Raw genomic sequence first — 26,041 nt, 5'->3', positions numbered from 1 at the left:
CTAAATTTATATATTAGTGACCTGCCATCATTGTGCATTTTGTTGCAGACATATGAAAACTCTGCATGTACACACACACACACACACACACACTGCAGACACAGGAAAGCTAAGATGATTTAAGATTACAGCGTGAGATAGAGATAAGGAGGAGACACGTATAGTTTTGTACATATATAAATGTACATTTTCACACCACAGAAAGACACACACACACACACACACACACACACACACACACACACACACACAGTCTTTGTCTGACTATCTCTCATCCGTCAAGCAGTCATGGCATTTGCAACATGCACATCACCTTTGAACATTTGATGAATATATGACGTGACTGTTTTGTTGGGTGGCGGGATGTCCTGGGTTGCGGAACCACACGTGCGAGGGCTGCCCATCAAAAAAAAAGCTTTTTCATTTGCTTGAGTGGCCAAGCTGTCAATCACCTGTCTGTGGGCGGGCCTTACTGCCCAGGCTGAGTCCTGCTTTGCGCAGGGTCAATGTGGTAGCAGTTTGAATTAGAGAGAGAAAGAGAGGATTGACCTCCTCTGTGTGTATGCTGGCCATTATCTGGTCTTATTCTTTACAGTTTTAGTCCTTTTTTTGGGGGGGGGCACCCCATGACAGTGTTCCATTTCCCCCCTCATATTATTTTTTAAAATGATTTGAAAATGGCTCATTATTTATTCTGTGTAAATGACTGTGTAGTATAGTAGGTAGTGTCACCACCTCAGCAGTTGAAGATTGTTGGTTTGATCCTCCACTCTGCTGAGCATTTAATAACAATTTTTTGTCTTTATTCCATGACTCTATCATGGTGCCTGTATGAAAACAAACTGTAAATGCAACCTTTTCAGTCATGTACAACCAACGTACACATTTAAAGTCTAGGCTTTTTTTTTTTTTTAAAGTGTCATTTCATAATGAAGACTAATTTCAGGATTTACTGGTTGTATTGATGACATTGTGGCCCCAAACGAGTATCCTGAATCAATGCATGATTTGATGCAAAACTTTATTAAGTGTTGGGGATTGAACTAGTGAGCTTCAGCCTCTAAAACAATGATCCTACCCACTATGCTAGCCAACCATTTACATGGAAATAAATAATGAGTAATTTTCAAGTCATTTTACATTTATACTAAGTCATATATCTTTCCCATGTTGGTGGATGACTAAGGGAACTTGGCCTATGTGTCACCTCATATTTGTACCCCAGTTAATCAGGAAGTCATGGATTACAGCTTGAAAGTTCCTACACACTCCAACCAACTCAAAAATGCACAATTTAAATGGGAAACATGCTTCAGTTACATTGTGTTAACTATAATTTCCAGGGGTGCCAATAATAGTGGCACAGGTGTTTTTGTTGAAAATAATTATTTCTTAATGAGGGATTTGTTTTACTCTGAATAAATTTATTTCAATTAAAGTTTGGATTTCTCATTTTTTCAGTGTGAGATGAAGCTACTTCACCAAAAAGAAGATTTTTTCTAACCCTTTTTACTAATCATTGTGGAGGATACTGTGTATAAATGAAATTACAATCTATTCATTCAGTATAAATCGTACATGACTTCATTGCAAGATGTGTGCGCTGGTGGGGGAACAAATAGATTGAGAAAGCTGGTCTTTTTGGTCACAGTGAATAGTTGATATGAATAGAAGAAAATGTTCAATTATATCAGGCACAAGGTCAGGTTTCTAACTCACTATTTTCCATTAATGTTTAATGTCAATAATTCAATATATAAGTAGTGGAGACAGCAAGCAGCCTCATATTCCCAGACTTCAAAGCAACTACTAAACAAATGTGTTGAGTTACAGCAGATGACTCACAAGATGATCTACAAGATGACATCATGATAGCGTTATTAACATGAAAGTTGGAAATTTGGAACCTGATCTGTTTGAACAAAGTGAACAGATTAGGAGGCTGGATAGAGTAAAGGACTAAAGCACTGCTGCATCACTCTCTTTTTAGATAGAGATGAAGCATGGACTAATTCCCACTGGCACTACTATCAGGAGGTAGGCAAATGACATTCTGGCTAAATAAATGGACAAATATGTAGGTGAAAGAATTTAAACTAAAAAAAGAATTAACATTTTAAAATTTTATTTTGGACACCACTGAAGATGACTTAATTATCAATAAATGTGCAAGATATTCAGGTGGATTTTCCTTCATAACTCATACAACTTCTTATGTCATGACATACAGCCTTATAGACAGAGAGCCTATGTGTTTTGAAGTGTTTTTATTTTCTCGAGGTGATGCTTCACTAAATATAATTCTGTCATATAATTGCAACATTATAATTTTATAATATAGAAATCACACACACACACACACACACACACACACACACACACACACACAGCTAGTTGCATGTAAGTTATTAAGTCACAAAAAAGTTGCATGTAAGTTATTAAGTCACAAAATTATGAAAGTTGGAGGCCTTATTATATAGTTTCAGTCCGACTTCCTTTGACCTTTTAGTACAGGAAATAAGGCAGGTTTAAATATCAGTCTAGTTTACAACATTATCCTATAGTTAAAGACTAACTTTAGCTGTATGCATTTTTCTTAACGGTTTTTCCCCAATGACCATTTTATATATCAAATATGTAATATATATGATTGATATATGATTTTAAATGTGTGTGTGTGTGTGTGTGTGTGTGTGTGTGTGTGTGGAGGGGGGAACAAACACCCCACCATTAAAACACAAATGCTCATAAATAAAAGGAGTCAAATTTAGAAACTGCACAGAAAAAGAAATTTAATACAGGATCACATGTGACTCAGACAATACAACCACTACAACTGGCACACAATTCAACCACTGCTGGCACTGGAACATAATATTGGCCCTAATAATGTGGTGGCACACACACACACACACACACACACACACACACACACACACACACACACACACTATATTGTGTATACTGTAAATCATGTGCATACATTTACAGACTAGACTAGACTAATAATACATAACACACACACACACACACACACACACACACACACACACACACACAGATGATACTCATACTGAACATTTCCTGTTGGCTATAAAGGGTGGAGTGTCCTGCCTTGGGTGTTTTTTCCCCTCTTTGTTCTAACTAACACAAGTCAGTGTGTGTTAGGATACTTGTACATTATTCTCTGAGTATGATTTAGATGTATAGTTGGTGCACAGAGGCCATAGGTTTCAAGGGAAGTGACATCAGTAAAGCTCCTGAAACAGATTTCTAAAGCCCAGAGCTATTTCACAAAAGCTTCATATTCCCTGGTAACTAAAAACAGGGTAAACTGACATAGTCACAGCTACCTACTGTACATAGGCTACTTGTGCACCCTCCTCCCACTTCCTTTTTTTCTATTTCCAGATACGCTCATTTATCATTACAGCAATAAAGGATGACTGGATAGTGCCGGGGAGCAAAATATCATCTACAAGTAAACAGTTTATGCTCATTTAATTTAAATGAGCAGTTGCAATATGTACCTTAGAGTAAGAAGACAGCAATCTGAGGACTTCTGCTAACTGTTACACTGCACAGCAAAATTCTCGGAGTTAATTTCCCAGTGTTAAGCAAAAGTGTTAAAATATAGAGTTGAAATGACACTGTAAAAAATTGATTTAACTGTGAAGAAGTCAATTGTGTATTTAGGAAGTGTTAAATTAACACTGCAGAAACTGGGACAAAATAAACACCAGCATAGAGTTAAAATTGACTCTCTCAGAGTTGATTTAACACTATAAAATTAGCTGTGTGTGAGAGAGAAACAGGAATCTAAACAGATATATATTTATGTATGAAAAATAATATACACTTGCATTATTTCAATATTTGTCTTTGAAGGATCCTTTAAAAGTTATTAAGAAATTCAATTAAATTTGTACAGCATTTTAACAATTCTCTCACAAAACAGCTTTACAGAAATCTGGGTCATGTCATTTCATCTCATTATCTCTAGCCACTTTATCCTGTTCTACAGGGTCGCAGGCAAGCTGGAGCCTATCCCAGCTGACTACGGGCGAAAGGCGGGGTACACCCTGGACAAGTCGCCAGGTCATCACAGGGCTGACACATAGACACAGACAACCATTCACACTCACATTCACACCTACGCTCAATTTAGAGTCACCAGTTAACCTAACCTGCATGTCTTTGGATTGTGGGGGAAACCGGAGCACCCGGAGGAAACCCACGCGGACACAGGGAGAACATGCAAACTCCGCACAGAAAGGCCCTTGTTGGCCACAGGGCTCGAACCCGGACCTTCTTGCTATGAGGTGACAGCGCTAACCACTACACCATCGTGCCGCCAGAAATCTGGGTGTGGATTTATATTTAGAAGCCTAATGAGCAAGCCAAAGGTAACAGTGGCGGGTGGGGTGGGGGGAACGACTCTCTGAGGTGATATGAGGAACTAACAGGGAAATCATTGTCGAGTTATAACCTACATAGGATATATTTAATGGTTGTACATGTTGGGGATCTCTTGAGGGTTCTAGAGTTAAACTTTTTTTTTAAAGACTATATATTTTATAAGATGGGCAGCATGGTGGTGCGGTGGCTAGCACTGTCGCCTCACAGCAAAAAGGTTCCGGGTTCAAGTCCAGGGGCCTTTCTGTGTGGAGTTTGCATGTTCTCCCCGTGTCTGCGTGGGTTTCCTCTGGGTGCTCCAGTTTCCCCCACAGTCCAAAGACATGCAGTTCGGTTAACTGGCTACTCTAAATTGCCCATTATGTGAGTGCACAGAAAGGAACTGGCCACTCTACTGCTGCAATTCTGGCCAAGTCAACCAAAACATGGTGCACCTCATGCCTGGTGTGACGGTGATGATATTTTATATGAATCAGACAAAATGTGAATTAAGGATATTTATTTATTTATTTATTTATTGAGGGTGGTTTGTTAGCATGGGTCTTATCATTTCTTATATATTGAACCTAGCAGCCATTTTTTTCTATGGAAGAAAGGAAGTGTGTTCGCACAAGAGTAGAAAAGATCAGCAGCACTTTTAGACTCAAGTCTCAGTGGTTTAAGAAAGAAAGGAGATATTAGAGTATTAGTTCAGGGTCATAACCTGCTTTAATGCTTTTAGAGGCTGGAAATGTGGACCAGTTCTGTCATCTAAACTTGTTTATTCTGTAATGTAGTTTGCTATATAAATTTTAGTAACAAGTTTTGTGAGAGAGAGAGAGAGAGAGAGAGAGAGAGTAAACTGACAAAGTAGCAAAATGAACGAGTAAACTTTCCACAAAAATTGCCTTTAAATGTAGAACTATGAGAAAATCTCTAGAAATGTCAACTATATTGGTCACTGGTCAGCATTAAGCCTACATGGGAAGAAAATTGTGATACCACAGTAAGGCAACTATTGTCTATTATGTGTTGCTGAGTGAATACAACCGGAAGGGATAACTGTTCCTGTTTAGAAATTTATGATGTGTCCTCCAGCTGTTTAAAATACACCATGATCATGCACACATGTGTGTGGCAGTGTTGAAAAGGATGGAATGAGCTTAATATTATCTTCTGGTTAATTAGCTTAATAATTCGCTCTAGTTTGCTTAATAATTAGCTATGCTGTTCTGGCAATAAACATGTTTGCAGAGCTGCAGTAAAGAGAATGAGCAGCTCTAAATTCTTTGGACTCATGTCAGTGTAGGTCTCAGCTGAAGCTGACATAAGGAACACACAACAACACCTCTACAACCTCAGATGCCTTAAGAAATGCTGTCCGAGCCCCAGAATCCTCTTGTTGTTCCATAACTGCACATCCTAAGTGGTAGCATTGCTGATTTGAGAGCTGCTCTTGCCTATAAAAACTTAGAGTATAAACTGTGCAGGTGAGCTTCTCTCTCCCTCCAGGACATTTACACCAGATGGTGCTTGAGGATATCCTGGAGAATTATCAAAGACCACAGCCACTCAAACCAAAGCCTTGTCACACAATTGCCTTTTGTCAGATGGTATTGGAATACTGAAGCATACACACACAGACTCGAGACAGGCCATAAGACTGCTGACTAACCACACACTGAACTATTTAGATATTAAAGGAATTCTCCACCCTGAAACACATTAAAGGAGAACAAAACTCAACAAGTGTTGCCAGGCAAAACAAACCTCGCCCGGTAGCACTTATGATCAGGGCCGCTGACAGCTTTGGCTGGGCCCGGGACAAAATGCTCTGAATGGGCCCCCCCTAACAACCCCCCCGGGCCAACCCACACACACACCCACCTCTCTTATCCCAGTCTCTACTCACTCCAACCCTTAAATGACAGGTATTCAAAAACCATTCAACTGGTCAACAACCATTTCATTTTAGCATTTCAACATTTTTACAGTTTTAACATTTTAACATTTCCTTAGTCTGCAACTATTCAGGTGCGAAATGCAATGTGCCAGACTTTTCTTGTGCGTGCGTGCGTACTGTCCAGTGTGAAAAGCAGAGAAGAACACACCGCTCGAGAAACGGCGGGATATGATTGTGGGCTAATGTGAATATTCTTAGCTTCAATCAGATATACGAAACACAATGTTATTAAGCCGTTGTGGTTATGAAATGATTCAATGCCCTGTGCGTTTGATATGGTGTTCAGTGTGACTTGCTCTCCCCTCGTTTGTAACATGAATTGCGTGCCGCGCGTGCCTTGGTTGGGGTTACTTTACGGGGCTGGAAAAAGTTGGCTGTGTCTTGGCTCAGCTGCCCCACTGCCTTTGCTAGTACCTGCTGCATCATCTGAATCTTTTTTTAAATATTTATGCAGTGAGCCCCTGAGTCTCTTGGTTTCTTCCTCTCTTTTTCTCTTTTCTTTTCTGTGCTCCTGACTTGTGCATGTTGGCAAATGGCACGCACGCTGATTGTTGAAGCGGATCGAATGATGTCGTTTTTTTCCCCTTAATCAAAGAGTCAGACCAAACCATTTTTGCATTAGGGGTGGTAGGGGATTCTTGACGCCTTTTTCAAAGACAATAAAGGCAAAATATCTAGAAATCATTTACTGAATGCAAATATAGCACATTTCTCCCCCAAATCAACACATTTTGAAATGAAATAAAATAATCGCAACTTCATGAGAGCCCAGTTCTGCCCCCCCCATTCCTGGGCCCGGGACAACATACCCGTTTGTCCCCCCCGTCGGCGGGCCTGCTTATGATGAATATGAAGGAAGATATTACGAAAAAAAATAGGTACCCTATGGGTACATGTGGCTACTGCTTATAAATAAAATTGTTTTCTGATACCATGTCCATACAGTAAATATAGCATATATTTACTCTATGAGGCAGTAGCCACAAAAATGAAGCATAATCCAAAACTGAACAATTTAAAAATCACAGAAGTAAAATATACCAAGTGTCTGTACTTTATATTATTCTACTCTTACCTCTTACAGTTTTCGAAACTTACCTCCAAACCGAGGCTGACATACACACGTTGTCGCCATGACTGAAACTCTTATTTCCCAGAAATGGCCTGGTGCTAGAGCTCAGTGGAATGCACTTTCCCTCTGTAATAAGCATAAACATGTCTGAAAGCGATTTCTTTAGTCTAGTCCATTTATTTCGAATGATGAACCAAATTGAATACACTCACCGGCCATTTTAATTGGAACACATGTATATGCATGCACAGTGCGCGATCATTACACTCTTACAGCACGATGACATAGTGGCTAGTGCCTCTATATGAGGCAGTAGCCACAACAAAAACAATTTTGACCTTTTTGGTAACCTTGACCGGATGACCCTCAAAATGTTAGAGGTTCTATTTGAGACCAATGCCCATCTATCCTGAAAGTTTCATGAATATTGATCCAGCCGTTTTCTTGTAGTATCATTAACAAAAAAAAACAAAGAAACAAACAAAGAAACCCAACTGAAAACAATACGTCGACCCCTGGTGGACTCCGTCCCAGGCAAGGTAAAAAGTAAACTCCTTTATACTGGCAGATGATATCCATACAAGACATCTTAGATTATTCATTTGTTCATATTTGTACCTGTATACTGTGTACAGATTTTTTTTCTTTTAAAATAAAATGTCCCTGGGTGCTGACATCTTGCTCTCTCCAAGGTTCAAATATCCTGCTCTAATGTCAGATTCTGACGTCACTTACTCGCCACATGACTTACCCAGGTTGAGAGTTAGTGTGTGTATATATCGCTTGTAAATTATTGTAAATAACCCTGAAGATCCCCAAGTGTCAAGTGTTTAGCTGTAAAAATAAGCCTGATCACTGAAGCAATGAACACACACACACACACACACACACACGTAAGCAGAGAGCAGACACATACCCTGCCTTGGGAAGTCTTTTGCTGCCTGTAAACGCTCCATTGCTCACTGCTCACAGTGTTTTGTTGTTGTTGTTGTTGTTGTTGTTGTTGTTGTTTTCAAAAATGTAAATTTTTCTTTGTATTTTTATGTGACATGCTTTTGTTCATTTTTATTCACTGAGAAAAGCAGTCTTTTTTAGATGGCAAGAATCATGTTGCTATGACAGCAGGATTGTTTACTAGTATCCGTCCGTGTCAGTACTGCATATGTGTTGTCTAGCGGAGTGAGATTTAAATTTCATAAAAGTGAAGTCTGTTGATTCGCGGATTTTGTTGCCAGTAAAAATCACATGGTTACAGAACATTTCTGATTAGATTTTTAGAATTAGAATCCTTTATTTGCCACATATACATTACAGCACAGTGAAGTTCTTTCTTTTCCATCTGAAGCAATGAGCACACAGAGCTGGAGAGAGAGAGAGAGAGAGAGAGAGAGAGCAGTGGCACCTGGGGATTTTTTTTTTTAATTAGAAGGCTTTATTTGATGGCTCTGTGTAATGAAGACAAACGGTGTGCTAGTGAACTGGTTACATCACAGGTGGATATTTGGTTTCATTGCAGTTTGTCGCAGCCAGGTAAGCCTATTGTTAGCAATATCATAACTTTTGAAATGGATAAATTGTTGTTAGAAAGTTTTATTTTTAATTTAAAAGTGGGGGGGACACTTGCTGTGCTCGGCAAATGGTGTTTATTGTTGGGTTTTGTTTTCCTTTAAATATGTTTGTATTGAAATATTTGCAATGCATAGTGATTGTATTGGATGCTGCTTTATTTTGTTTTATTCTTTTGAGAGGCAATCGGTTGTGTGCCACTCTGACAACACAGGAAGGCATCACTAGTGTAATTTACAATGGCATTTAATCAGATAAAACATTTTCAACAATCTTCAAAACGAAACAAAAACAAACAAACAAACAAACAAACAAACAAACAAACAAAAAGCAACGATTTGGACATAAAATTCCATAATGTCATGCAGTTGCAATGCACTTGTGCTGAGTTACGGCAGTTAACCATTTGGGACATTTGATAAAATTATTACATTCTAAAGCTATGAGCATGATTTGAACTAACTTTATGTTTAGGGTTTTTTTTCATGTTTTTTTTTTAGCTTATTTGTTAGTACATCTTTTATATACAGTACTGTGCAAAGGTTTAGGTAGCCTCTTTTTTTTTTAGCACAAACTTTGTTATAGTTTTTTTTAATGACTTCTACCTTTGAGCCAATACAAAAACATTAGTTTTCAAGCAGCATATTATGTAAGAGACCACTTTTCAGACCAAAAAAAAGCAGACTACTGGGTTTTGCTGCAGAAATAAGAATTAACTGTGACAGTCAAAGTGGCCAGAAGAACCGTGGCTGCTTCTGCAAGATGCTCAGTAAAACCTACAACTCATTTCACTATTTTTTAAGTAAATGGTCTTCACATCGAATATTGATTTCATTCAGTAGTTTCATTTATTACTGTTTACTGCTCTTTATATAATTTTTTTCTAATATAGAAACATTTAATTTCATTATTTTGAAGGCAACTTTGCCCAACAGCATTTCTTTGCATGTGCCTAAGACTTTTGCACAGTACTGTATATTCCTAATAAATATCCATCCATCCATCCATCCATCCATCCATCATCTGTAGCTGCTTATCTTGTTCTACAGGGTCGCAGGCAAGCTGGAGCCTATCCCAGCTGACTATGGGCGAGAGGCGGGGTACACCCTGGACAAGTCAACGGGTTATCGGAGGGCTGACATTCTTAATAAATATGTATAATATATTAATCATGACAATTTTATAACTTTATGAATAAAATAGCTCAAGCATGTGTTGTTTTTCAGACCTCGAGCTTCTTTTTTTGGTGAGCTTCCTGTTTTGATGTTTACTACATCCCCTTAGATGATGTCACAGGAATAAAGTCACATTATTTCTATCAAGCAGCAGCAGCAATTTCACTGTAAGGGCTCAAGAACATTACTTTTGACTTGGATTTAACAGGACAGAGAACAAATGCTGCTAAGTTTAATTGTCCCAATTTACATGATGTCCCAATAGCTGTAAACTGAGATGTTGAGATGTGACAATAAATCTAAATATATACACACAGTGCTGTGCAAAAATCTTAGGCACATGTAAAGAAATGCTGTAGACCAAAAAAAAAAAAAAAGCTTAAAAATAATGACAAGAAATGTTTCAACATTAAAGAAATACTATAAACAGCAGTAAGCCATCTCATCTCATCTCATCTCATCTCATTATCTGTAGCCGCTTTATCCTGTTCTACAGGGTCGCAGGCAAGCTGGAGCCTATCCCAGCTGACTACGGGCGAAAGGCGGGGTACACCCTGGACAAGTCGCCAGGTCATCACAGGGCTGACACATAGACACAGACAACCATTCACACTCACATTCACACCTACGGTCAATTTAGAGTCACCGGTTAACCTAACCTGCATGTCTTTGGACTGTGGGGGAAACCGGAGCACCCGGAGGAAACCCACGCGGACACAGGGAGAACATGCAAACACCGCACAGAAAGGCCCTCGCCGGCCACAGGGCTCGAACCCGGACCTTCTTGCTGTGAGGCGACAGCGCTAACCACTACACCACCGTGCCGCCCAGCAGTAAGCCATAATAAATGAAACAAAGTCAATATTTGGTGTGAGACAACCCTTTGCTTTAAAAATATAGTTGTCTCAGGTACAATGAGTGCAGTTTTATAAAGAAATGAGCTGTAGGTTTTACTGAGCATCTTGCAGAACCAGCCACAGTTCTTCTGGACACTTTGACTGTCACACTTGCATCTTAATTTTGCACCATAACCCAGCAGCCTTCATTATGTTTTCTTTTTTAATCTGAAAAGTGGTCTCTTAAAAATATGCTGCTCAGATACAAAAACATTTTTTCTGTAACATTTAATTTTGTGCTGGAAAACAAACGTTTGGAACTCTAAAATGTTTTTGTACTGACTTGATAATGTAGAAGTCATAAAATAGAAATCTATAACAAAGTTTGTATGAAAAAATAGGATGCCTAAGATTTTTTGCACAGTACTGTATATATGAGAAAGACAAAATGGATAAAACTAAGGAACTAAAGCATTTGTTTGCGTGCTGTTATTAAGGTAGTCATGTCCTAGCTCGCTATTTTTGCTGGTTATCTGGTGGCTTTTCCTCAGGAAGCTCAGAGAGACAGGCTCCTCCCATCATACTCCCAGTCTCACCACCACTCTGTCCCACTCTGCTGCTATACAGACTGAGAAAGGCTGTGTTCAACCTGTTCAGCGTCATAACAACGAGGCTATTTATATTTCACTTATGATGTCCACGGATTTATTTTAACTTTAACATGTGTATGGAACTGGTGCTTCCATAGGATACCGTCAAGTCATGTGGAGAATATGAGTGCAGGTAAGTTTTCATCATTAAAAAACCCCCCAAAAAACAGTTCTGTCATCCGTAGCAAATATACTTTTACTATAATGCTACTTGCAAATTTGCCACATTTTCTAAGCCTGTGTATAGGAATGTAAGGAGCCATTTTACCTTTAACTTAGATGTGTATTTCTGCCAAGTAGTCTATGTACATCACTGGACCAAACTTTTATCTATGTACAACTGCCTGACTATGGAAGCCTGTTATATATATATATATATATATATATATATATATATATATATATATATATATATATATATATATATATATCACATCACAATTATGACATGGTATCTCATAATTATGAGATATTATATCATAATTATGACATTACCTAACTATTTCATAATAATGATAACATTTTCTCAAAATTATGACTTGAGAAGTTGAGATACTAAGTCATCATGATGACACAGGATCTTATTATTATGAGATACAAAGTCACAATTATGTGAAAATTATCTCATTATTATGAGACATTAATGAGAACTTGAGTCATAATTAAGAGAAACCTCATTATTATGGTGATGGAAAGGGGCTTCCATATTTAGGTAAAACTAATTTAAATGGCTAAAAGTCTTGCTTAAAAAGAGCGGATTTGTATTATATTTAACTTGCTGTAATGAATTTCAGATATTTATCTTATCAAAAGTCAAAATTAATTGATAGACTTTGTCATCTACAATCTATGTTTTTAATCCAAAAATTCAAACAAAGACAAGATATGAATGAGAATTGCAGGCTTTTAAAATTAATAATCTGACTTTAATGAAACAAAGCTCACTAGATCTTTTTTCCCCTCTGTACTAATGAACCTTGGATTGAGAATATTTTTTAATTGAATAAGAATTATGGTATTTCCGATCAGAGAAATTGTGTCTTTGTATATAAGTTGTGTGTATCATCTAAGCAATGTCTAAAATGTCTCCTGTATGTTTCAGAATTACGGGAGCATTACATGAATCCCAAATCCCAGGTCCAAGCCAGTCACCCAATGCCTGGAAAGTGCTGCCAGAATCAGGGATGTAAACCCCCTATTTTCTCCAAAGCAAAATCAAACCCAACACAGGGTCACGGTTTAAATATTTATCTAAAGAGACAAACTAAACAAAACCTAAGGCCTGTTCATTCAGAACAGCATCTACTGAAAAACCATAGGAAGGAGGTACGGATACAATGGGAGGAATCACAACTGACAGAGGATGTGGAACAAAAACCATGGAAAGGCATAAAATGTAAAGAGGGGTCTGTGCAATGGGAGGAGCTTGCACAAGCAAATCAGGAAGAACAGGAAAATATACTAGAACAGTTGGGCTGTGGGGAGGAGCTGGCACAGAGGAATGGGTTCGATTGGAAGATGGGTTTAGACCAGAGTGAGGGATTTAACTTATGTGAAGAACAAGGCTCAGTGAAGCTTCTCTCTGATTCCTACAGTAAAGTAGAGGAGGAAATACAAGGACTGGACATACAGCAACATATGGAAGAGGAAAGGAAGGAAGGAAGTGTGAATGGTAAAACAAGATCACTTGTGATACCTGTTGATTCCAAGCTCTCATCTACATATTCACTTCATAAGCAAATAGTGCACAAAGATGGAATAAATCGAAACAAAACTCAGACACCGGTAATGTTGTCTGACAAAACATATACTAATGACATGTTCACTGATCCAAAATTTCTAAATGGATTTTACCCTAATAATATTTATATAAATGGACTCAACACAGATGCTTTGACCACAGATCGAACTGAAATAGTCACAATGTTCCCAGAGGTGTGTGATGCAGGTGAGGCATTGGCAGATACTGATGGCTTTTCAGAGTATGATCTCTTTGAACATATTGAACCCTCTTGGAAGTCAGGGGTTGAAGATGTGGGTGACTGTGGAGATACAGTAATGCTGTCTGTGGAAGGGGACTCGGAGAACTCAAGTGGATCGCTATCTACTTTTGGGGAGGAGGGCATTGAAACAGTAGAGGAACAGGAACAGGTGAAAAACCTTTCGCTGTTCAGAAATTCTCATTCAGATCCATCAGTTTATCCAAAATCTGAGAGAGAAGCTGAAATGTTCTCTGAGTTTTCTGACCATTGCTTCTCTTCATTATGCTCTTCTGAGTCTGAGATTACCTCAGATGAAGTGGAAAGAACTGAGACCAAGCAAAATCATGAAAATGCTCAGAATGGGCCAGAAACTGAACAACTTGCATCATTTGAATTCAAAGCAGGTGACTGTAGTTCAACTTCTATAACAAGTGTCTTTTCCAGTGTTTCTCTACAACCTGAAGAGCAAAAGTCACAGCAGATGCAAGAGGACCATCGTGATGGACAAGAGGTAGAAAGATCAGATATTCTATGTGGTAAGACAGTTATGCCAACAAAGATGTTCGAAGAGCATGTGTATGAAGAAACTGAGCCAACGTTCCAAACCAAAGACTTCTTGCAGACCAAGAAGTATTTAATGACGCGTTCCATATCCGTAGAAACCCCTCGACTGGATCCACTGAGTAGCACAATATCAGGAAAAGGGCGTTTAATGCTACACCCACAGTCGTACTACACACGACATAATTACCTTGGAGATAGTTTGCCTGCTTTGACTGGTTCATTAGGATGTCTCTCACCAGGAAGTCCTTGCCCACCTGCTGTGGACATACCACCTCCTTTTGAGCTATCTTCCATCACAAGAAGGCCAATCCGAAAGAGTACACCTGCTCTGCCAAGTGATGTGACCGCCTGCAACAGGAAACTTGACTTTGGCCTTAAACGTTACTTCTTACCATTACGGTTTCTGAGGAAAACTGAGAGAAGGACAGATACTAGTCGCTCTGTGTCATCTAGGTCCTCTTCGGAGTCAAGTCCACAGGGCTCTTGCCGGAGGTTGAATTTAATAAGACAATGTACAGAAAGCCCTGAGCTTCACAGGACACAAGACAATTCAGTTCCATCATCCCCATCTTCTCTTCGTTTACACAAGAACATGTACAGGCAAGGTGTAAGCACTCCTTTGAATAACAATTTTGGGTCAGCTAGTCCCAGCTCATGGGATATGTCAAGGATAGAGTCAGATGACTTGATCCACTCCCTTTTTGTACAGCCCTTCCCCCTTTCCAAACCTCGGTCTTTCTCCTCCCCTAATGTGGACTCATCAATTTATGAGAATGTTTTAAACACAAGTCCCCACTATGAAAATGTGCAGGTCCGCCTCTTATCGCCCTCCAATCAGAATCATCGAAACCAGAGTTCAGCCAATGACACTGATGGTTACGTGGACATGAGCAGTCTACCGAGCTTTCAGAGCAAAAGCTCAGCAAACGAGCAAGAGACAGAGAGGTACATTTCTATCTGTTTAGTTTCTACAGACATGAAAATTAATTTTAGTTCAAATTTATTAAAACTCCTTTGGGAATTGGGATTGGGTTCCAGAGTGGTACAACAGAAAAGCGTTCACCATATCAGTGGGAGATTGTAAGCTTGAATCCCAAGAATACTGCAGCTATCTGTGGTCGGGAGCCAAGAGTGCATGATTGGCTGTGCTCTCTGGATGGAAGAGATGGCATACTCACTCTTCTCTGTGAATCACAGTGACATTAGCCAATCATGGGTGTCTGTGAGCTCATGTAAGTGGAAGAGAGGAGATAGCACTTTCCTCTGAGTGTGTTATGCTGCCTTGTGATGCAGCATGAGCAGCAGTTTGAAAAGATGCGGTGGATTGGCTTCACGTGTTTTGGAGAAAGCATGTGTTAGCTTTCGTCCTCCCTGGTTGTTAGCTGTTGCATGATAGTGGAGAGCTGGTTGGTGGGTTGGAATTGGCAGATGACCCATCTGGGGAAAAAATAGGGGCGATTACCTGATTATCCTCGTGTCTAGTCCAATCAGTGCACTGAAATTGTTTGCATGTATTTAAATATTTCCAGCTGTGTGTGTGTGTGTGTGTATTGACTGTCTGTTTTATTCTTTAGTGCATACACGATCTGCTCTCCTATGGTGAGGTCAGATGGAACGGTGAGTGTATCTGTAGGTGAAGTGTGTACAAAAGAGGAGGGGAAAAAAGCATCCGAAAGAATGGTAAGCTCTGCATGGGCAGCTATATGTGAGTCTGAGCTTACTTTTTTTTGTCTAGTGTTAAAATATGAATTTAACCAGTGCATTTTTTTTCTGGTTTCAGACTGTTAATTGTTCTAGAGCATTTTACATTGTGAAAGAGCTGCTGGACAGTGAAACACAGTGAGTGCATTTATTTCAACAATGTGACATAGAAACAACAGCATTTTTAGAAGCAGTAGAAAGACATGGGGTACATAGGACAAGTGGTGCTAGGAAAGTAATGTAGTATAGTTTGAGAATAGAAAATGGCCAGGCCTGTGAAGGACTTGCAGGGTGGAGGGGACCGAAAAACAACTGTACGCATTATCAGTGTTCACAGAATTAAGGCAACACTGCGAAAACAAGAAGGCTTTATTACAATAATAAAATACAAGTCCATGAGTAACTTTAGGGATGAGCCTGCTGAGCTGTGGTTGGTAGTTATTTGGATATTGATGTGTTAAATTGTATGGACTGAAAGAATAATTATTCAGCCATTCATAGTCTAAACAAGGAAGATATAAACAAAGCAATAAAAAGAAAGGGATGATGGTGTTGTCATCGGGTCATCGGCAAATAAAGTTCTTCTGTGTGAAGCATGTGTAGACAAACATTAGATTTATGCCACTTGAATGAGATTATGTTGTGCTCAACTACCCATATGGAAAAGAAATAGAAGAAACTTCTAAAAAATATACAACTTTCCATCACCTTCAGTTTATGTTTCATGTATTGTGCATCATATAAGGAATATGATTTGCTCCTGAAAGTGGCCACTTTTGCATTACTGTCATACAACCCCGATTCCAAAAAAGTTGGGACAAAGTACAAATTGTAAATAAAAACGGAATGCAATAATTTACAAATCTCAAAAACTGATATTGTATTCACAATAGAACATAGACAACATATCAAATGTCAAAAGTGAGACATTTTGAAATTTCATGCCAAATATTGGCTCGTTTGAAATGTCATGACAGCAACACATCTCAAAAAAGTTGGGACAGGGGCAATAAGAGGCTGGAAAAGTTAAAGGTACAAAAAAGGAACAGCTGGAGGACCAAATTGAAACTCATTAGGTCAATTGGCAATAGGTCATTAACATAACTGGGTATAAAAAGAGCATCTTGGAGTGGCAGCGGCTCTCAGAAGTAAAGATGGGAAGAGGATCACCAATCCCCCTAATTCTGCGCCGACAAATAGTGGAGCAATATCAGAAAGGAGTTCAACAGTGTAAAATTGCAAAGAGTTTGAACATATCATCATCTACAGTGCATAATATCATCAAAAGATTCAGAGAATCTGGAAGAATCTCTGTGCGTAAGGGTCAAGGCTGGAAAACCATACTGGGTGCCCGTGATCTTCGGGCCCTTAGACGGCACTGCATCACATACAGGCATGCTTCTGTATTGGAAATCACAAAATGGGCTCAGGAATATTTCCAGAGAACATTATCTGTGAACACAATTCACTGTGTCATCCGCCGTTGCCAGCTAAAACTCTATAGTTCAAAGAAGAAGCCGTATTTAAACATGATCCAGAAGCGCAGATGTCTTCTCTGGGCCAACGCTCATTTAAAATGGATTGTGGCAAAGTGGAAAACTGTTCTGTGGTCAGACGAATCAAAATTTGAAGTTCTTTATGGAAATCAGGGACGCCGTGTCATTCGGACTAAAGAGGAGAAGGACGACCCAAGCTGTTATTAGCGCTCAGTTCAGAAGCCTGCATCTCTGATGGTATGGGGTTGCATTAGTGCATGTGGCATGGGCAGCTTACACATCTGGAAAGACACCATCAATGCTGAAAGGTATATCCAGGTTCTAGAGCAACATATGCTCCCATCCAGACGACGTCTCTTTCAGGGAAGACCTTGCATTTTCCAACATGACAATGGCAAACCACATACTGCATCAATTACAGCATCATGGCTGCGTAGAAGAAGGGTCCGGGTACTGAACTGGCCAGCCTGCAGTCCAGATCTTTCACCCATAGAAAACATTTGGCGCATCATAAAACGGAAGATACGACAAAAAAGACCTAAGACAGTTGAGCAACTAGAATCCTGCATTAGACAAGAATGGGTTAACATTCCTATCCCTAAACTTGAGCAATTTGTCTCCTCAGTCCCCAGACGTTTACAGACTGTTGTAAAGAGAAAAGGGGATGTCTCACAGTGGTAAACATGGCCTTGTCCCAACTTTTTTGAGATGTGTTGTTGTCATGAAATTTAAAATCACCTAATTTTTCTCTTTAAATGATACATTTTCTCAGTTTAAACATTTGATATGTCATCTATGTTCTATTTTGAATAAAATATGGAATTTTGAAACTTCCACATCACTGCATTCCATTTTTATTTACAATTTGTACTTTGTCCCAACTTTTTTGGAATCGGGGTTGTATATTGTTCTGATAAATACGCAAATCATACAAGTTTCATTTTGTTCAAATTTACTAAGGATCTTATATCTGGTTTCACTGTTGTATGCTTTACATACAAGTTTCAGACAAATGACATACACATTTTATAAGATTTATCTACATCTTTTCCATATGGGTAAGTGGCTGTCCAAACACAAATGTAACACACACAGAAAAGTCTGTAATTCTGTATTTCTTTTTGACTGATTTCTCTGCTGCTAGTTTACTACCTTAATTTTTTTTGTATGCTTAAACCTAATGAACCTGTATCAAATGTCTTGTATACTGTACTTCTATATATATTTTCTCTTTTTAAGGCATGTAAAGGCTTTAAAGCTTCTAAATGAGGTATGTACTCTGTGTATGTATTAATCATGAGCCAATGTATCATGGCTATGATTACCCTGTTTAAAAGTGTTGCTTATGTAAGCAGAGCAAGTAGAGCTCCAGTCTATGTACTGTATATTTAGAGCATTTACTTTTAGTTATTGCATCAATGTGAGCAACATCATCTTGACCATTTCCTTTCAGATTTATAACAAATAATGTGCCTTGTGGGAGTTTCCAGAATGTACACAGTTAATCTGTGTTCTTCAAACTACAGACTGTAGGTGCAGATGAGCAGCTGATGAAACTTTGGAGTGATTTACCTGCAATTTGTTCACTCCACCAAGACTTTCACACTCAACTGGAAAGCCGCATTAAAGACTGGTGAGACACACAAGTCACAAATCCATATGTACATATATCACATCAGTTCATATGTCTATATTTCCTTCTCTTCCTAATCACTCCATATTTTCTCTTTTTCAGGGATCAGAATGGAGGCATTGCTGACATCCTCTTGGCAAAGAAAGCAAAATTTTCAGTTTTGTCTTCCTTTATTAGCCAGCATGACTCCAAAGTGAGGACTATGGAGCAGATGGAGAACACAGTAAGATATCACACATGTCTTTAGCCCTCCCGCACTTGAACAAGACAGTGCCAGCCCCAGGGCTTAGTGATTACACAAGAACAGGTGACTGTCTATGCACATACAGGATATGGCTGTTCAACTTCATATTATCTCATATATTAAGCCAGTGAGAGAAATACAACTAAAGCATGTTGTGGATCTCTGAATGATTTTAAATAAATAGTTGTAATTTAGGTTTAAATTTTTACAGGTACTGGATGAAATGGGTGAGAATTAGAAATAATATCCATTTGCTGAATTTTTGTTCAGTGTTATTGAAATTAATTCAGCTTTATGTGGATAGCACTATTAACAATGGACATTGTCACAAATCAGCTTTACGGAAATATAAATTAGAAAAATATAATATAATATAATATAATATAATATAATATAATATGGGCGGCACGGTGGTGTAGTGGTTAGTGCTGTCGCCTCACAGCAAGAAGGTCCGGGTTCGAGCCCCGTGGCCGGCGAGGGCCTTTCTGTGCGGAGTTTGCATGTTCTCCCCGTGTCCACGTGGGTTTCCTCCGGGTGCTCCGGTTTCCCCCACAGTCCAAAGACATGCAGGTTAGGTTAACTGGTGACTCTAAATTGACCATAGGTGTGAATGTGAGTGTGAATGGTTGTCTGTGTGTCAGCCCTGTGATGACCTGGCGACTTGTCCAGGGTGTACCTCACCTTTCACCCGTAGTCAGCTGGGATAGGCTCCAGCTTGCCTGCGACCCTGTAGAACAGGATAAAGCGGCTCGAGATAATGAGATGAGATAATATAATATAACAATGTATTGTTATCTTCCACTCACCAGCCACTTTAATAGGAACTTATTCTTGGCTGGCAGGAGTTGAACCCAATGTGGTCATTTGCTGTGGCATGCTGAGATGCTTTTCTGCTCACCACGGTTGTAAGGGGTGATTATATGAGTTACTGTATCCTTCCTGGCAGGTCAAACTAATCTGGCTATTTTCCTCTGACCTCTCTTATCAACAAGGTGCTTCCATCCACAGAACTGTCACTCACTCAATGTTTTTTTTCTTTTTCACACCATTCTGTGTAAACTCTTGAGACTGTTCTGTGTGAAAACCCCAGGAGATCAGCAGTTTCTGAAATACTCAAACCAGTCCATCTGGCACCAACACCCATGCCACAGTGAAAGTCATAGAGATCACATTTTTTCCCATTCTGATGTTTGAAGTGAACATTAACTGAAGCTAGTGATTTGTATCTGCATGACTTTATGCACTGTGCTGCTGTCAAGGGATTGGCTGATTAGATAACTATAAAACAGCAGGTGTATGGATGTACCTAATAAAGTGGCCAGTGAGTGTATTTGTACAAGGTTAAAATAAAAGTCAGTGTTTAAAATAAGTGAAATGACCAAATATGAGACATTTATGCCGCTTTTCCACTACCAACGCGGCTGAGTTGGGCTGAGCCGTGCGGTGCTGAGTTGGGCTGAGTCGAGCTGAGTCGAGCTGAGTGGGGCTGTTGGGGTTGCATTTCGACTACAACCGCGCTGAACCGTGCTGGCTGGAAGTGGGTGGACACATTGGGTGGAGTTAGCGAAAGTGGGTGGACGTCACGTGATGTCGTTAGGCGGCGCAAACAGTGACATCAGTGACCTTTTAAGCGGTAGTCTCACGATAGTAAACAATAAACATGGAGGACATGGAGTCGTTAGTGTTGCTGGTCTTGGTGCTGTGGCTTGTTGTCACCGACAACGCCAACAGATACTGGCAAGAGTGTATAGATGAGGCGAGGCGCATAAGGCTTCAGAAATTCTCGTAATTCGTAATTCTTCTTCTTCTTCCGGGTTTACGGTGTTTACAGATCTCAGCGTGCTCGCGGGGCGTGTGTGGGCATGTGAGGACACTCCTCCTCACCAATCAGTGCACAGGGGAGTGTCTCCTCACGCCCCTAGCCCCACTCAGCGCGGTTTGGCTCGCCTCAGCCCCACTGCAAAACGGTGCGAGATTTGGGTGCTGAGTAAGGCTGAAGTGAGCTGAGTCGTGCTGCTCTGAGGTAGTTGAAACGCGAGCCGTGTCGGGCTGAAGTGAGCTGAAGTGAGCTGAAAAAGGGTAGTGGAAAAGGGCCATTAGTTGTACCCATTTTCGATTTTTGAATCAAAGCAAACTACTTATGAATTTCACCCTTTACTGCAAACTATTGGCCCTTTTCCACTACCAACGCGGCTGAGTTGGGCTGAGCCGTGCCGTGCTGAGTTGGGCTGAGTCGAGCTGAGCGGGGCTGTTGGCGTTGCATTTCGACTACAACCGCGCTGAACCGTGCTGGCTGGAAGTGGGTGGACACATTGGGTGGAGTTAGCGAAAGTGGGTGGACGTCACGTGATGTCGTTAGGCGGCGCAAACAGTGACATCAGTGATTTTTTTAAGCGGTAGTCTCACGACCCGGATAGTAAACAATAAACATGGAGGACATGGAGTCGTTAGTGTTGCTGGTCTTGGCGCTGTGGCTTGTTGTCACCGACAACGCCAACAGATACTGGCAAGAGCGTATAGATGAGGCGAGGCGCATAATTTGTCGTAATTCTTCTTCTTCCGGGTTTACGGTGTTTACAGATGGTGGTTCCCAGCATGCTCGCGGGGCGTGTGTGGGCATGTGAGGACACTCCTCACCAATCAGTACACAGGGGAGTGTCTCCTCACGCCCCTAGCCCCACTCAGCGCGGTTTGGCTCGCCTCAGCCCCACTGCAAAACGGTGCGAGATTTGGGTGCTGAGTAAGGCTGAAGTGAGCTGAGTCGTGCTGCTCTGAGGTAGTCGAAACGCGAGCCGTGTTGGGCCAAAGTGAGCTGAAGTGAGCTGAAAAAGGGTAGTGGAAAAGGGCCATAACCAAAGCTGTACCTGCTAGCTTGACTAGATAAAATCTGTAACTATGATAGAGTGACATAGAGAAACATGGACCTAGATTGGTTACAGACTAGGCCACACTGCAGACTTGTACCGGCTGCTGTAGTTACACCTTTAAGACTATGAGCAAATATGCAGTGACGCTCAGACTGAACATTCTTTCAACACACTTATTACTGTTTGACTTGATAGTAAATGACTGTACAAGATAATTATAATCACATTAATAGTGTTTCCTTTTCAGTTTGGTTCTTCTTAAGGTTTCTTTCTCATGATATCTCAGGGAGTTTTTCTTTGCCACTGCCACCTCTGGCTTGCTCATTAGTGATGTAATTCTGCATCCAGATTTCTATAAAGCTGTTTTGTGATTATATCTATTCTTATTGCTAATGCTCTAATCAAATATCATATAATTGAATTGAAAAATGGACATTTAGCTATTTGAAAGGGGACAAAAACTGGACTTTGAGAAATAGAAAACATGTCCCTCTGTTCCCAGTGAAACCTACACATATGCCCACAGGACACAATTAGCCATCTTCTAAGTGGGAGGAAAAAGACCATATCCCACCACCATAACTCACTGAGGGTTGCCAAACAAAGCAAGTGCTGTTACTGCCAAAATGTAGACAATAAATACACTGTAGATGTGTATGGATATGTAATATGATGCAATGTTTTTTGTTGTTTTGTTGTGCATGTAAGATTGCTTTCAGTAGCTCAGAGTCTCTGTCTCTCAGCAGCTGGACATCGGTGCTCTCAAACAGCAGTTGCTGAAGGTGATAGCTCGAGTCCTACAATACCGCATGCTTCTAACAGGTAACATATTAAACTCTGCAGCTCTGTTTGTCCAAATATGTGTTAGCCATTACACACATTCCACACCAGTTAGAACCAAACTAACCACAACAGACCATCCAATGGTACACAAGGCCTATTATATCCAAACTGTATGCCGCTGGCATTTTTTATTTGAGCTACATTCAGGACACAGAGAACTAAAACCGTGACATAATTCTCTATGTGTCACTCATGAGGAATTCAGTGAATTGTTTTGATAAATTTGAGTACTTTTTGTTTGTGAATGTGTCTATATAATAAAAAGAACATCACCGCTGACTAGGCATGTGATGTCAAAATGATGAACCAATTCAAAATTAAAATTCTTTTGATTAACTTTTGTGGATGTGTCCATATAATATAAAGAACATTACACAGTGGCACAAAGATATGAAGTTTATCTTATCATATTGAAAATATTTTCACTCTTTCTCTTTGCTCACACATGAATATTTTCACCACTTGAAGATAAACTTCATATCTTCATGCAACCATGTATGTAATATCCAACATATATATGCAGTACCAGTCAAAAGTTTGGACACCCCTACTCATTCATGGAGTTTTCTGTATTTTAACTAATTTCTACATTGTAGAACAATACGAAGTCATCAAGACTGTGAAATAACATATGGAACATGTATGGAATTATGTGGTAAACAAAAAAGTGTTAAAAAAAGTTTCATATTTTAGATTCTTCAATATCACCTCCATTTACCTTGATGACACTTTGCACACCTATTGGCATTATCTTAACCAGCTTCATGAGGTAGTCACCTGGAATGCTTTTCAGTTAACAAGCATGCCTCATTGAAAGTTAATTAGTGCAATTTCTTGCCTTCTTAATGTGTTTGAGATCAAACAGTAAACAGTAAATAATAAAAATACAGTAATTAGCCTTAGTCCACAACTGTAGTAATCCATATTATGTCCAGAACCACTGAACTAAGTAAAGAGAAACGACATCCATCATTACTTTAAGACATGAAGCGTCTTTTAATTAATAAAAATAAAGAAAACCACTGAATTAGATGGTATGTCCAAACTTTTGAATGGTACTGTATATATTATGTATTCTGTGTCTGTGAATTTTTAAAGTATTTGTTTTTGACACCCCTCTCAATTTATGTTCATTAGATTACAAAAGTAATCTGTCACTAGTCTCCAGAGAGTATGAGGATACACAAGGTAGGCAGCATGACCAAATCTACAGCCTTCGTTATGTCTATGTCTATGAATTCATATTACATTACATTGATAACAACAAAATACAAATTTCTTGAAAGGGGTATGCATTTATAAAATATTAAGTGTTACTAAACATACTTCTGTGTTTTGTACATCTATTAATAAAGTTTTTAACTAAAGCCTGTTATACAGTATGTGTTACTTTTTGTTTATTGTTCTTGTGGAAGCCAGTTACTCTCTTCTCTCAGTAATGTGAAGGTCATTTGGCTTCTTATCTCCTAGTTTCTGTGTGACTGATTGAATAAGAGTACTGAAATACCTCATGTCTCGGTTTCACTCCCATAGTGTTTGTACCATGGGGAATGTAAACTTTTGCCCTCCGCTGTATCTGTATATGTTGTTCAAGGTATATATAGAAATCTAATCATGCAATTTTTGTTCCTTTTGAACGCTTTGTCTCAGCTGCTCTGGTGATGGTCTCGGATGTAGCTGATCAGGCAAAGGACAGCCTCAAGAATGGAGTGAGTTGTATGCACTGAGTGTGTGTGAGACTGAGTCAGTGTGTGCTCTTTTGCAATGACAAACTGCAAAGATCATTGGCGCAATGGAAAAATTTTAAATTAAGATGAATTGGGGAATAATAAGTCCCCATAATCCATTTGTATATACATTCTTTAAAAGTGCTTTTATTTCAAATAATAATAATAATAATAATAATAATAATAATAATAATAATAAAAAACTAAAAAAGCTAAAAACATTTTGTTTACTGAGGTTAAATGTAGATATAGCATAATTGTCATTTGTTTTATTGTCATATGTTATTATTACACAGCATCTTTGGTAATCAGTGTAAACTGAAAGATTTCTATGAATAATAAAGTTGATTATTATTATTATTATTATTATTATTATTATTATAGCAATACTTAGTTAAAGTATAGTGAAAAAGTCAGGACAAGAATGTGTGTAAGTACTCAGAAGTGTTTGGTGTGTGGTCTCAGGCAGCTCTCCTGCGTCTGGTCAATATTGAGCACAGTGTTCAGGGACTAAAGAACCTGCTTCAGCCTGGGAGGGTGAGAGATCATAATAACTCCATATACACCCCAAGTGGTTACATTGTTATTGATTATTTAAACCTCTGTGTGTTTAGGTGTTTGTGAAAGAGGGAACCCTGATGAAGGTCAGCAGGAAGTGCAAACAGCCACGTCATCTATTCTTGGTTTGTCGTGTTATTTATTAGAAATTTGTGCTAAAGCCTTTACAACACTTTGCTATTTCAGTCATTTATGACAATATATTTGTCAACAAAGGAGTATTTATTCAGCCCTATTGTCTGTTGCTCTGCTTTTCCCACACCCCCACATGGTGCTGTCCTTGATTTTTTTAACATTGGATTTCCTGGCAGGATGTTTTTCCCTCAAAACTGTATGTTATTTGTGAGAAAGAGAGAGACACCCATTTATAACACACGACCTTCAGAGAAGACCTGAGTCTGTAATCTAAAAATTTTTAATTCACAGAGTCTTTATGATTGTATTTAATCTACTGTATGTATTGCAATGATCAATGATAGTCTATTAGCATTGTTATGTTTTAGCTGGATGCTGTCATTTCATTCATTCATTTTCAGTAACTACTTTATCCTAGCCAGGGTTGCAGTCTATCTGGAGCACCCTGAATGGGACACCATACACACACACACACACACACACACACACACACACACACACACACACACACACACACACACACACACACAGAGGCAATTTAGAATACAGTTTTGGGAGGTGGGAAAAAACCGGAGAACCCAGAGAGAGCCCACATGGATATTTGAAACTCCACACAGACAGTAACCCAGGGGGA

At 39.3% G+C, this 26,041-nt stretch overlaps 1 protein-coding gene across 3 annotated transcripts in view; it reads left to right on the top strand.

The window, feature by feature from the left end:
* The first annotated feature begins 11,629 nt into the window (after positions 1-11,629).
* The window catches only part of LOC132885238 (FYVE, RhoGEF and PH domain-containing protein 5-like), a 29,672-nt gene continuing 15,260 nt past the window's right edge, over positions 11,630-26,041 (top strand). Inside the window, exons 1-12 of one of the 3 annotated variants that reach the window (XM_060919669.1) lie at positions 11,630-11,790; positions 12,760-15,148; positions 15,778-15,883; positions 15,984-16,042; positions 18,640-18,670; positions 18,927-19,033; positions 19,136-19,256; positions 22,891-22,966; positions 24,125-24,175; positions 24,638-24,696; positions 25,180-25,251; positions 25,329-25,397. In XM_060919669.1, the coding sequence (XP_060775652.1) occupies positions 11,781-11,790; positions 12,760-15,148; positions 15,778-15,883; positions 15,984-16,042; positions 18,640-18,670; positions 18,927-19,033; positions 19,136-19,256; positions 22,891-22,966; positions 24,125-24,175; positions 24,638-24,696; positions 25,180-25,251; positions 25,329-25,397 (3,150 nt within the window). In that variant the 5' untranslated portion in view covers positions 11,630-11,780. Of the gene's footprint in view, positions 11,791-12,759; positions 15,149-15,777; positions 15,884-15,983; positions 16,043-18,639; positions 18,671-18,926; positions 19,034-19,135; positions 19,257-22,887; positions 22,967-24,124; positions 24,176-24,637; positions 24,697-25,179; positions 25,252-25,328; positions 25,398-26,041 lie in introns of all 3 variants that reach the window. The other 2 variants (XM_060919668.1, XM_060919670.1) reach the window with 2 other exon arrangements.

This window comes from Neoarius graeffei, chromosome 4, assembly GCF_027579695.1.
Source record: "Neoarius graeffei isolate fNeoGra1 chromosome 4, fNeoGra1.pri, whole genome shotgun sequence".
Lineage (NCBI taxonomy): Eukaryota > Metazoa > Chordata > Actinopteri > Siluriformes > Ariidae > Neoarius > Neoarius graeffei.
The sequence above is the reverse complement of the archived record's forward strand: the minus strand, read 5'-3'. Positions and strand labels throughout refer to the sequence as shown.